The sequence below is a fragment of the Perissodus microlepis genome, chromosome 9, assembly GCF_051167445.1.
Source record: "Perissodus microlepis isolate ML-2025 ecotype Zambia chromosome 9, ASM5116744v1, whole genome shotgun sequence".
NCBI lineage: Eukaryota > Metazoa > Chordata > Actinopteri > Cichliformes > Cichlidae > Perissodus > Perissodus microlepis.
The window spans coordinates 4,120,774-4,134,238 of NC_140469.1; the positions used below are offsets into that span (position 1 = coordinate 4,120,774).

The 13,465-nt window shown below is 37.3% G+C and overlaps 1 protein-coding gene across 1 annotated transcript in view; it reads right to left on the reverse strand.

The window, feature by feature from the left end:
• cubn (cubilin (intrinsic factor-cobalamin receptor)) overlaps nucleotides 1–13,465 on the reverse strand; it is a 70,816-nt gene that overhangs the window by 18,928 nt on the left and 38,423 nt on the right. The window contains exons 39-49 of the mRNA XM_084938768.1: nucleotides 12,156–12,348; nucleotides 10,844–11,041; nucleotides 9,572–9,718; nucleotides 8,650–8,840; nucleotides 7,400–7,568; nucleotides 6,170–6,344; nucleotides 5,691–5,869; nucleotides 4,364–4,573; nucleotides 1,813–1,953; nucleotides 538–722; nucleotides 110–281 (exon numbers count right to left, since the gene is read on the reverse strand). Coding sequence (XP_084794894.1) covers nucleotides 110–281; nucleotides 538–722; nucleotides 1,813–1,953; nucleotides 4,364–4,573; nucleotides 5,691–5,869; nucleotides 6,170–6,344; nucleotides 7,400–7,568; nucleotides 8,650–8,840; nucleotides 9,572–9,718; nucleotides 10,844–11,041; nucleotides 12,156–12,348 — 1,960 coding nt within the window. The remainder of the gene's footprint in view (nucleotides 1–109; nucleotides 282–537; nucleotides 723–1,812; nucleotides 1,954–4,363; nucleotides 4,574–5,690; nucleotides 5,870–6,169; nucleotides 6,345–7,399; nucleotides 7,569–8,649; nucleotides 8,841–9,571; nucleotides 9,719–10,843; nucleotides 11,042–12,155; nucleotides 12,349–13,465) is intronic.

Here is a 13,465-nt window from a genome sequence, read left to right on the forward strand (position 1 = left end):
TGTTTAAGAAACTGCCATGGATAAAAATACATGGGTATTATGATTAAAGCAATGTGAATTATATTTTTCTGTAGATAATATTTTAGTTTTGCACGCAGGAGAATCTAACCTGCAGGTTCATCAGAGGAATACGTAGCCAAGAATCCACCACTGGACACCGATGCATCAGTGCGGAACTCAACAGCCATGGTGTTGCCAGAGGACCGCACCTGAGTTCCAGCCGGTACTGTACCACAGAACCGTTGTAGGTGAGGGGCATCGACTGCCAATCCGTTCATTACCTGGAGGACATAGATTTATGCTTGATATGCAATTTTTCTTGCATGCTCATCAAAAAGGTAATAAACTATATTTCAGTATTTTCAATTTCACAAAAAAAATTACACAGATAAACTTTTGTGCAAATTTTGATTTTTTAAATTTCATTTTTCAAGGGTTCTTGATGGCTATCAGAGATTCCACAGCATGTAAGGGGAATTTGATTTGTGGTTCGGGTCAAGTAAAAGGGATGACGACTACTGGCAGAAAGGGACTCACATCAACATAGTCAAATACGCAGTATGTATCAGAACCTTCCAGTCTCAGGTCATTGATGGTGAGGGTAACCCTGCGGCCTGGTGACACTACCAGCTCCCAGCGACACACTCGGCTGTGTGGATACAAGTTGGGGTAATTGGGAGAGGAGATAGTTCCTGAGGGAGCATTCAGTTCACCTCCACATTCTGTGGGAAAAGAAAAAAAAGAGAGATTCAGCATAACAAATAATGTTGTAAATTAATTTCATGTATTTCTGTAAGCCAAAAACTAAATTAAGCATTTAACCCGATCTGTCTGTTCATCAGGTATCTCCACAACCCATCATTGCCAGTGAGTTAGACTGGCTTTGAGTTTGAGGTCGCTAGAATGAAGAGTGGCTTAATTTTTTTTTGTCTCCTTTTGTTGCTTGGAAACAAAATCAAAAGGCACTATAATGAGGCAGATAATCAACCAGCCTGTATCTCCTGTTATCCAGTTTTTCTTTTTGCATTTGTTCGAAGTCGCAATTTCCAGGTTCCCTTTATGTCACTGTTTGTAGGTCAAGGTGTTTTATCTCCATCTTCATGTGAATCACTTTGTTATTTGGTTTATTATGAAAAAATGCTGTTTTCTTAAATGACTGACACTTTACAAATAAGATAAATTAAACATTGCAGTGATTATTATCATCGGTATATTATTATATAATACACTGAACTTTATTATAACAGAAACAGAAATGTAAGAAAAGAACTGTCAGATCTTACATATTGATGAACAGGATCTAAAGCTTGGACTTTAGCATCTCTGTGTGATAAAAACATTTGTATTGATTCTTCTTTTACAGGTCATTAAAAAAATAGAATATAAACAACCTATTAACTTTATGTTTTATGTTTTCTCCATAATATCGTAACATACAGTGTAATGGTTTGTTAATATGCAGGACTATATCTGGCTTATTTATGACCTTTTGCTAACTGAAGAGCTGTCAAATACACAAATATGAAAGTATGAGAGCAAGTTCTAATAATGTTGACAACGTTTTCTATCAAATGCTTTAATATACATATGTCAATTTTTTATTGTACGATTTGGTTCTCATCCATGCAGTCATTCAAAATGAAAAGGAAAAAAACTGAACCTAATGAAACAACAGTTACCCACAAAAACAGGTCTCTATGATAATTATGACTATCGTGGTGATATTACTCAAAGATTTAATTCATGTGTAAATATGACGTACCATAATGATCATCCAGCAACTATTCCTTGTACTTTTCAAAATGTACCCACCTTCAACACTTGCTTCAAAGAACAGACGGAAGCCAGCTGCATTTCCACTAGTGTCACTGACAAACCGGACATAAGCAAAACTGTCAGACGTCTCCATGGGAGCAGGAAGGTTATTGCCACAATGTCGGCCCAGTAGGCGGCCTAAACAAACATTAGAAAGGATGCAGGAATATCTTGATCACCCCACTGTCTCAACATGAAACACAGACACATGTGTTGTGTGCAGAGATGGGCAATAACTGTAATCCGATTACTTTTTTCAAGTAACGAGTAAAGTAAGGGATTACTATTGCAAAAAAGGTAATTAGATTACTGTTACTTTCCGGTAAGCACGCTGCGTTACTGCGTTACTAAAACCGTGATTTTTTTGCGAGAATGTCTCATGACAATGACGTAAGCGAGTGCGACGTTCGTGGCAACAGCTGTGTGCAGATCAACAATGGATAATATATTGAGTGCAGCGTTTAAAGCGTGGAAGTACTGACCTTACTTTGAGTTTGATTCCGTTAAAAGTGACAAAAACCCCTAAACGTCTGAACAAGCACCGGGAATGGAAAATTCACAGACAAACTTGCAGATTCTTCCACTGACCGCTGCAGCACACCTGCACAGGCAAACCTAAACCTGCCCTACTCCTGCTTTACAGGTGAAAATAGAGCAACAGGACCGCCGAGTCTTTGATTTTATTTATTTTCTGCTGTGTTTTACTTGCATCTATTTGAAAGAGTGAGTGTAAACACAAAAATATTTTATTTTATGTGCTTGAATGTGCAGAAAATAGGTTTAAATGTTAAACAAATTTCTTCCAGTCAGAGAATGTTGCACATAATTAAAATTTTCCTTGATGCATAAAGTTAGAAGATTAAAACTAATAAAACAAGTTTTAAAAAGACAGTTTTCTATTTGATTACATTTTGTATGATGGATTATGCAGAAAAAGTAGAATTGGGCTGAAAGATCTATCGCTTTATTACCTATTCAGGTTGTAAATCATGTTTTTAAAATGTAACTAAGTAACTAATTACTTTTGAAAATAAGTAATCAGTAAAGTAACGGGATTACTTTGGGGGGGAAGTAATCAGTAATTAGTTACTGACTACTTTTTTCAAGTAACTTGACCAAAACTGGTTGTGTGTAATTTACTTTCCTAAGTTCAAAACTGTTGGGACTATTGGGACAGAATGCAATTATTTGCAAATCTTATGAACCTATATTTTAATCACAGTAGAACATTTAAAACACATCAAATATTTTAACTGACAAAATGTACAATTTAAGAAAAACATTAGCTAATTTCAAACTGAGAGCAAAACTTTTGTTGCGTTGCGTTGGAGAGGTCCTAATTTGAAGAGGCAGACTGTATATAAGTTTAGGTGCAGCAATTGCAAAGGCCCAGTCTACTCTGTGTTTCAGTCAGAAGCAACTTATCAGCTGACCTAAGAGTTCTATTTGGAGTATTTTTAGTTAAAAGATCAGAGCGGTACGAAAGAGCTAATCCATTTAGAGACTTAAAAACAAGCTCTAAAGTCTTAAAATCAATTCTATAACATACAGGAACCCAGTGTAAACGAGCCAAGACTGGGGCCTGTCAAAAGTCAGGCCTCGGCATTCTGAACAAGCTGAAGATGAAAGAGCAGAGCCTGACTGAAAAACTATTAATCAAGCCTGTATGAAGTAAATGCAAGAATCACTTTCTCAAAGTCAGCAGATAACAAAATACTTTTAGTGTTTGCAACGGCCCTGAGCTTTTACAACAGAAGTTATTTGTTTCTCAAATGAAAAACTGTCATCGAAGAACACTTCCAGACTTTTTTTCCAATGCGAGTACTGGACTTTTCCAGAGGGCTAAGATCACCCTTCAAGAGAAGAACGAGGGTCAGAATATCCAAATACCACAATCTTGTTTTTTTGATTGTTTACATTCAAAAAGTTTAATGCTAGCCATCATTTTATGTCATCAAGGCAGTCTAGCAAAACTTTTAAAGAGTCTGTATAATTCTACACCCAGTCATATTACTGACCACCTGTTTGTTTTTTGGCACAATATGCTTTCCAGCTTGTTGTTGTCCCAACCCCCTTTTGACACATCTTTGACACATCTACTTTTCGCAAAATAATATATATTTTACTGGAACAAACACCTTAGTTCAAACATTTGATATGTTTTTATTTTCCAAAGGTTTATGGGTTTATAAGGTTTTTAAATTATATATATGTGTGTGTATATATATATATATATATATATATATATATATATATATATATATATATATAGATAGATAGATAGATAGATAGACAGACAGACAGACAGACAGACAGACAGATAGACAGATAGACAGATAGATAGATAGATAGATAGAAATACACAGCATCCCAACATTTTCATAATTTGGGTTATAAATTTAAATCAGATAAATACATTTATTTAAGAAAAAGAACTGAGAAGCAAGTCCAGTTTTAGAAAGTTGCGGACAGAAAAGATTTCAACACAATAGACATTGTGATGGTGTAGAGAATGTATCTTGGTTTTTTTTATTACTTATGTTTTTACCTGAGGCGTTGTACTCTCTGATCTCCACATAGTCAGCAGAACATCCATCAGTATTCTGCAAGCTGAAATTCCCATAGCTAAGAGTGAGGTAGTGTCCTGTGGGTCCCTCCAGGTACCACTCACAACTGGAGCTATCAGGATAGTTGGAGCCTGGGAAGCCTGGGCTGTAGATCACACCCCTCTGACCTATGTAGGTACCTCCACATGTTGCTGTGAGGAATTTGAGTTACAGAATCAGAACAGAGCTTTGAAATAGGTCATTGTGGTTTTCTATCACCACTCTGCTACATAGTCAAAACCTCAAAGGTTACATCTCTTTAATTATCCAAATCAATGTTTTAATGTGAATTCCAAATGGCATACAGTATTTTAGATTAGATTAGATTAGATGAAACTTTATTAATCCCTCGGGTGGGTTCCTCCGGGAAATTCAGTTTCCAGTAGCAAAGCACCGAAAGAAGTTGCATGTTACAGATACATTAAGGGGAATGAGATTAAGGATATAAGCATAAATACACCATATATACACATATACACATATATAGATACAGAATATACAATATGGATAAATAGGATTGCTCATTTGAGTGAGTATATTGCACAGTGGTTATTGCACAGTCAAATATAAGAAAAAAGACAAAACAAAAAACAAATATTGCAAATATTGCAAATATTGCACAGTGTAGAAAAGCACCTACAACTCAGTTGTTCCCGCCCTCCCTTGTCCCCCTGTTTCTCCTCCCTCTCCCCTCCTCAGGAGTTTGTTTGTTTTAAGACATAAACAAACAAGGTCCAGTAATGCTTTGATACTGGCACAATTTCCCATAACTTTCGGTCTGTATGCCACAAGAATGCAGAATGAAGGCACCTTACAACCAGACATAGATAATAATAATAATAATAATAATAATGGATTGCATTTATATAGCGCTTTTCGGGACCCCTCAAAGCGCTTTACAGTACCACTATTCATTCACTCTCACATTCACACACTGGTGAAGGCAAGCTACAGTTGTAGCCACAGCTGCCCTGGGGCAGACTGACAGAAGCGAGGCTGCCATATTGCGCCATCGGCCCCTCTGGCCAGCACCAGTAGGCGGTAGGTGAAGAGCCTTGCCCAAGGACACAACGACCGAGACTGGCAATATAATTGTCTTTATATTGTCAATATAAAGACAATTATATTGCCAGTTGATCAAAATATTGCCACGCCGGTCTTATAATGAGACCATCAGCTTTCTGGTTTACAACTTCCAATCTAGACATTAATGAGAGAAGAACAGACACAGTCATGAGTTTCAGACTGCATGACCATGATATTCTTTACCTATGGAGTATTTTGCTTTGAATCCTTGGTGCGTGACGCTGGCGTCAGTACGAAACCTAAGCCACATGGAGGAACCTGTCGAATGTTGAGTAGATGGTCGGGTGTTGCCACAAAGACGGGAAATGATGTTATTGTTGGATGTTGAGCCATCACGCAGCTCCAAGTAGTCGTACATACAGCTGTTGAATAAATGGACAAAAATATGTTGTAAGCCCTGAAACTTGGGTCTAAGTGAAAGATTTTCTAGAAAGAGTTTACATATTGTGTTCTTCAAACACTAATAACACCACCAACCAATTTAGTAAGATTGTAATGTTTGTTTGTTCTTTAGTTTAGTTTCTTTTGTAAAAACATAGATAGGCTAAAATGTATTTACCAATAATCTTGGGATCAAACACAATAAAATGACAAAAATTGCTATATTTACGTGGTAATAAGAAGCTATAAATACAACAAGAGAAGAGAAAGTAAAGGTGTACCTGGATGTGGGTTCAATGTAGAACTGATCCTCAAAGTCAATCTGGACAGCTTCCCCATTCGGCACAGTAATTACCCAGATACAGTCAATGTTCTGGGGGTAATTCTGTGGATAGTTCGGTGAAGTAATGTACCCTGGAGGATCATTATCATTCACCTCGATGAAACCTCCACAACCTGTGGAGAAATAGAAGGATCAAGATAAGAGACGTGACAGGTTTTCCAACATCTACGTAAATTTGAAAAGATAATACTCTGTGGGGTTTTTTAAACCTACTTCAGAAAAGGTTTGGATACCAGGAAAATTTGTGCAAAACAAACAAAAATAAGTTAAAGATTTGCAATGGACACAGCTTGGACACAGTCAGCAAAAGCAAACTCTACCATGCAAAAATATACAAAGATCCAGAAACACATCTTTTCTGTTTAGGTTATTCAAGATAGTCTGAGGTAAAGGGCAAAAATGTCCCGTGGTTTGACAAATCAAAATCAAAAACAGATTTAGGAAATTATGGGTATAATTATGGATATAATGCCAAATTAATGCTTAAACTATATATGCAAACTTTGGAGCAATATACTAAGACAATGATAAGCCTCATTCTATTTGTATTCTAACAGCAGAGCTCTATAGCACAAGGGTCCATTTGCTAAGCTGGCCTGCATACAGTACGGACAACCTTATGACATTATGACCAGTATGGAACCAAAGAAAGAAAAGTATATGGGTTTTTTTTAATTCACCCAAAAAATAATGTTTTCAACATTTAATTTATTCTTCTTTTAATTAAATATGGACTTTTAAACCATGACATTTTGTTTTTATTAATATTTTACACAGCAAACATTTTTGGAAACAGGCTGAAAATTGAAAAAGAAGGACCTATTATTTTTATCCAACTCCAAAGTTTCTCCTGGACTTTACTACAGCAGCTTTGCATGACTTAAAGTTACAAAATAACCTTTGTCTTATGCTGGGCATTAGTGCAGCTCCTCAATTAATCTTCTTTCTGAACAAGATACTTTACACCCGCCCCCTTTAAGCCAACTTAGTTCCCTTTGCCTCTCGTAAGCATAAAACTGAAAACATTGTTCCTAAATTAGAGTTCTGTTGGCATCAAGTCCATGTTTCCTCCAATTTCGAAACTTGTCAACCATGACTAAACGTTTAGAAATGATCACTTTTCTGCACTGAAACATTTCCTATGATATTGATGAAGTGAAGATTCTACCTTGACTGTGGGCTTCGAATACCAGCTTAAAGCCGGAGGCCTCATTACTGGCATCGGACACAAAGTGAATAAAGAGGTGGTTGTCAGTTGTCTGGAGAACAGATGGGGGGCTTGAACCACACAGTCGTCCTCCAAGTAATGGAGAAGAGCCATCTGGACCATTCCTGAGCTGTGGAGAAAGGGAAAGATAACTGTGAATAGTGATAGAAATAATTAATCAAAAGATCAGTGACTTCAGGAAGTCCAACCAGGGCTCTGAAACAAGAAAAAAAGACTTTCAGGAACCTTAGTACTCCCATCTACTGTTGTTGTTGTCACTGTAAGGTTTATAAAATAAACTTAAACATAACCACAGTTTTTAAAAAACACCACAATGTATCACAGTTTCTTCTGCAAACTTTTTTATTAATCAAACGCATTAATAAAAAAGTTACTGCTGTATCCAGGTGGTCCAATTCGACAGTGCACAGCAATCCAAACTGAGAATAGTTTGGAAGGATATAAATTTCCTCTTAACATGATCTATCTGTTAGTACATTAGAGAAGTAGTAACATCAATACCTTGGAACATAGCCACCATCTCTTGGGGGATGTGGGGGCTTTTCTCATGATGACATATGACGTTTTGCCCTCTCCGGTAAACTTCACTTTGATAATGTGACGTTACATATGCTTACTTGTCTGATGTTCAAAAACATGCTTTGTCAAATATGAACTTAGTGGGAACATTTTCCAACAAATAAAATTTTCCTTCAACTTTCTTGGGGTTTTATGTGACTCTAAGAACGTGTTGAGATGCTCACTTTAATAATTTACTTCAATTTACATTTGTTTCTTCTATGCTATTGTTTCACATTTTTGCACATTGCATTGTTTTTAGAATTGTTTTTTGCAAAAAGAAACAAACAAACTTGTCAAATATAGCTAAGCCTGTTGCTTGTTTCACTTGACATCATCATGGCGTGACTTAAGTGGACAGTACATTTGATCAAACTATTCCCTGCACACTGTCCAGACTGGACTGAGACTGGATCAAACTGGATCGAGCTGAACAACACAGTGAATTTCATTGATTTCTAGCACCAGTAAATGTTAATTCTTTAACAGCTTAAAACAGCTGTTAATTGCCAGTAATCACTTCAGTCTATGTGCATCCACAGGGTCAAAAATCTATATTCTCACTTGTAGCAATGTGGATTTTTTTTTTTTCAAATTTTAATTTTTGCAGCTTTTGCTATCCATATGTTTACCTCCAGGTAATCCCCTGTACTGCATCCAGTTCCAAAGCCTTGGATCTGAAAGGGGGTTTGGAAGGTGACAGAAATTCTAAAGCCAGGTGTCACCATCACGTGCCAGCTGCAATCCAAACCTGGCCGGTAATTCTGTGGGTAATTGGGAGTGCTCATTACACCTCTGTCAACATGCAGGAGTCCACCACAACCTGCGAAAAGAAAAAGTAACACATATAATTCCTCTTACTAGTATAATTATTGTTGTGGAGTAGTGGCAGTTTGTGTCTGGCAGTTAATATATTGATCATGAAAAATGACCTGAAAGGAAGTGTTTCTGCCCACAACACCACAACGTATCACAGAACATTACATGGATGTTAAATCTGGATTACCAAAAACAATTCTCAAGTTAAGGGAGTTAGCAATAATTATTATATAGTATAATTATAATTTGACTTCTTGGACTGTCTTATGTTCAACAAGTGTAGATTTGTTTCTCATTTTTATGTCTTATATGAACTTTGGGGGTCCATCAAAAACATGTATAGAAAAGACTCGAAGGTTACAGTTACAGTAGTTTGACCTAAAAGTGTGACCAAAAACAAATGGGAGCCCATCTGTTTTAATGGGTTCACATGGACATACAGGAGAGAATGCTTCAAGCAGTTATGGTAGGTTCGCACACTGAAAGCTTGTTACAACTTACTTTATGTTGAAAGTAAATGACCTCTTTCTTCTGTCATAGCTGAGAACTGTGATTCTCATCGAGTTTGAAAACACCCTGTGGTTTCCGTTCTTAAAAAAAAGGACTACCACCCAATTTGCTTTTATGTCTTTTTAAGACTGAAGCATGTAGTATTTCAGCATTTTAGTGTTTTGTTTTGTTTTGATCTTATGGCTATATGTCGTGTAGTTTAGTAATTAACTGCTAATGTATCACCTTTTGAGTAGGAGGCATTAAAGCCTTGGCCACTGATGCTGCCGTCTGAGGAGAAATGGATGTACATGGAGTCTCCTGTTGAGTGAAGAGATCCTGGATGATCCCGACCACATACATTGGCCAGCACAGGGGACTGACTGGTTGCACCTGGGAGTAACCAAAACAAAGGACATTCTAAGCTGTCCAGAAGGCCAAACAAACCAACTACAGTCAGGTGGACATGTAAATGCTCTCTACAAGTCCAGGGCACTGACTTTAGGGTCTTTCATGTTATCTGGTTTAAATAAGCATCTGCAGAAAATAATTTTTACTACTTTATATAAAAGAAAGCACTGCCATGCAAATAATTTATGTTATTTAAGTGAAATGCAGATTTCAAATCACAAGATTTGGACAGTACATACAGGCATGTATGACATCACACAGAAAATAAAAATATTTGTGTGCCAATCATGTTTATAGTTGCACTAAATTGCACAATCAAGGTAATCCACGAGCCATCTTCACTTCAGCAATCAATGACATGTCCAGAGAAGCTCTAGCACTTTATGAAACAAGCATCTCAAGTTGGATGTTGCAACGACATCATACATTTCACAATGATCATTCCTCAAGAATTCTCAATTAGAAAGCTGTTGTTTTGATATATAGAATCCACACATAAATAATGATGGGAGAATTATCAAGAGATCTATAACAATACTGCACAGTATGTTATTAGATGCTGTTATTTGCCACAAATGAAACAAAATGAATAATATATATCATAATATAACATAACAACATTACTGTCGCATCACTTGCTGAAATTTTCATAAATGCATTTTTGTGCTCTAATATTTTTTGTTTTTAAACACTTTAAGTCATTTATACATAATTTAGCCTAAAGCATAAGACACGTTGTGGAATTTAAGCTCAAAACAAAACCTGTCAGTTTTCCTCTTACTAGAATATTAAGTCTGAGGCTGTGGTCTGCCTCTAAACAAGAACAGGAATTTTTCAACAATTCATTTTGGGAAAGAAAGGCAGGTGCCATCACAAGTTTTGGATATGTTACTATCAGACACCAAATCTTTCTATAAAAGTCAACTTGATGGTGTTAGATTATGTCATTTTTGGGGTGGGGGAATGTCACATTGAATTTCAAAGAAAACTGTTTTTAATATCTTTAAAAGCAGGGAAAACACAAATGGTCATTTCATCAGTTGAAATTGAATGACCTTAAAAATCCATCAGCACTATTATTCCTTAATGTTGGCTTTAATTACTTACCATCTCTGACAACAACGCTATCAAAGTAGCAGGTATGGCTGTCCTCTATGTCTAAAGACAAGATAGTAAGCTCTACAGTTGAGTCTGGAGAACGTATTAACCAGGTACACTCCTGATTAGGAGGGTAGTTTTCTGGCCAGCCAGGAGAATAGAGGAAGCCAGGAGTCTCTCCTGTCATTAGTATTCCACCGCATGCACCTGGCACACATACAGAAAAACAACAAGATGAAGGTTGCATTTAACATTTCGGAAACACAGTGAGTAAGTCAGAGACCTGGGTATGATTTTGGACAGTGACTTCAGTTTTGAAAATCATATTAATAAGGTCACCGGGACTGCTTTCTATAATAAACTTTATTTATAAAGCACACTTTATTTCTATCACTAAAGAAAATACATTTCCTCAACTGACTAAGAGTCTGATAGCAGCAGTCCGGGTCCTTACATGTACACAGAAATGTGAACATCTTACCCAATACTGAAGTCACTACATTTGGAAAGAAAAGCGTCTGGACTTCTTTAAGTTGCTTGAAGATGTTTCACCTCTCATCTGAGAAGCTTCTTCAGTTCTAGGGTCAAATGGTGGAGGGTCCCAGATTTAAGCCCTGTGGGAGTGTCCCACAGGAAAAAAGCAAACTTGTCAAAAATAACATTAAAGCATCTGGGAAGGGATCTATAATCTAGTTTTGAGATCCCTTCCAGACGCCTTAATGCCCATTCACACCCTGGGCCATTTCATCTCAGGAAATCACATGATAGGGTGGGGTGAGGTTTCACCATGAGCTCACCTGAAACCTTGGCTGATTGTGACCTACACCCATCTTCACACCTTGGCTGGTGTGATTAGGTAGAGGATCATTAGGGGGTCCATTGTCCCTCTTGAGGGGACACTCCCACAGGGCTTAAATCTGGCACTCTCAACCATATGACCCTAGAAGAAGCTTCTCGGATCTTCAAACAACTTAAGAAGTCCAGATGCTTTTCTTTCCAAGCTCCTTAGACTAGGTTGACCTGGATGACTGAGAACCTTCACAGACAAGTCATTACATTGCCTTTCAGTTCAATAAATAAGCGCAAATAATTAAGCACAAATAAATAAACAACTAAAAAATGCTATATAAATAAAAAAAAAATGCCATTGGCATTTTCTCTATGTAATTTGTTTGTCTAGTGTGTTTCCCTGCAGTATTCTCAGATATTCTACAGCAGCCACAGTAAAGGTTAGGTTTTTGTTTCCTCCCAGCTATGAGTCTGCATATGGGTCATGCATGGGTTTATGTAACAGGGCTGCTGAGAAACTACTGTTTCTCACCTGGTGTGATAGTGGGTGGTGGTCCAGAGTTCTGAATAGCAGTCCATTCCAAAAGGAAACCTTTTCCTCCCAACACTGCATCTGACTTGAACTGCACAGTGACAGTGCTTCCCAAACTTCTTACAGGAGGGGGCAGATTCAAACCACAGAATGTCCCAATAGGGTAGTAATGAATACTGGGACCATCAAATATCTGCAGAGACACAAGGATTGAGAATAGAAGGCGTGAGGCGTGAGAAGGGTGAGGCGTGGTCGGTGGTGCCGTGGGGACTCACCTGCACGGCATCCACAATCACGCTCGCCATGTTAAAAACACGGGGAAGCGGGATTGTTTGGTATTGTGGTGTGTTGCATGTGCAGCTGGCAGCTTGTGTGCTGCAGCCGCGGTAAATAAAATGGCGCAAAAAAACACTCTCTGGACCCTCTGTGTCTCAGAAGCCATTAGGCAACGCCGTAAACAGACAGCCTTTTGGGCAACCATCCTAGTCCACAATAGTTTACAATAGCTTTGCTCTGTCTCTTTTGTAGATGTTGCACACTACTGAGTGTCACAGCAAATATAAAAACCATTCCATTCATTGATCTGTAGATCACACAGAATTATATTTTGTCTTTCAAAATTGGGGTTACGAGATTGCAACAGGACATGCAAAAGAAAATATCTATATTATCTTTGGTTGGGGTTTTTTTGTACTATTTACTAAACATCTCCATCCTGACAAAATACTAACTAGTCTAAGGAGGAGAATACTTAAATTAAGCGCAAACTGATTAATCCACTCGTGTCAGTTCATTTGGAATGTCAGATGCAGATTTGATAAAAATGTATAAATTACGCAGCAACCTAATTCTAAAAGCAAAATTGTTTGCAACTCAATGCGAGTTTTGGTGTCAGGTTCTTTTCGACATGTTGTGGCTTCTGCTGCAGGAATTTTACATCCTGCACAACGGGGTTCAAAGAAGGGAAGTCAGTGGATCCATCCTGAAAATTTAGTTTTTGTGGTTTTTACTCTGATTAAAGCATTTACATTAATAAACTTTAAAAACATTAAATAAATAAATATTAAATTAAATAAAGTGTTATAATTTCAGGACCATGAAGATGGGCACAGACCTTCGATAGCACACACATGGTTGTCCATTATCTCATCAGGTGTGCTTTAACACATGACTATTAGTGGTGCCTACACAACTTCAGCTGCTGCACTATAACAATATGTGAGGTATAGATCTCACACACACACACACACACACACATACACACACAACTCTCCCACAAATTCTGAGTTGTTATTGAGCCATAAGTTAAT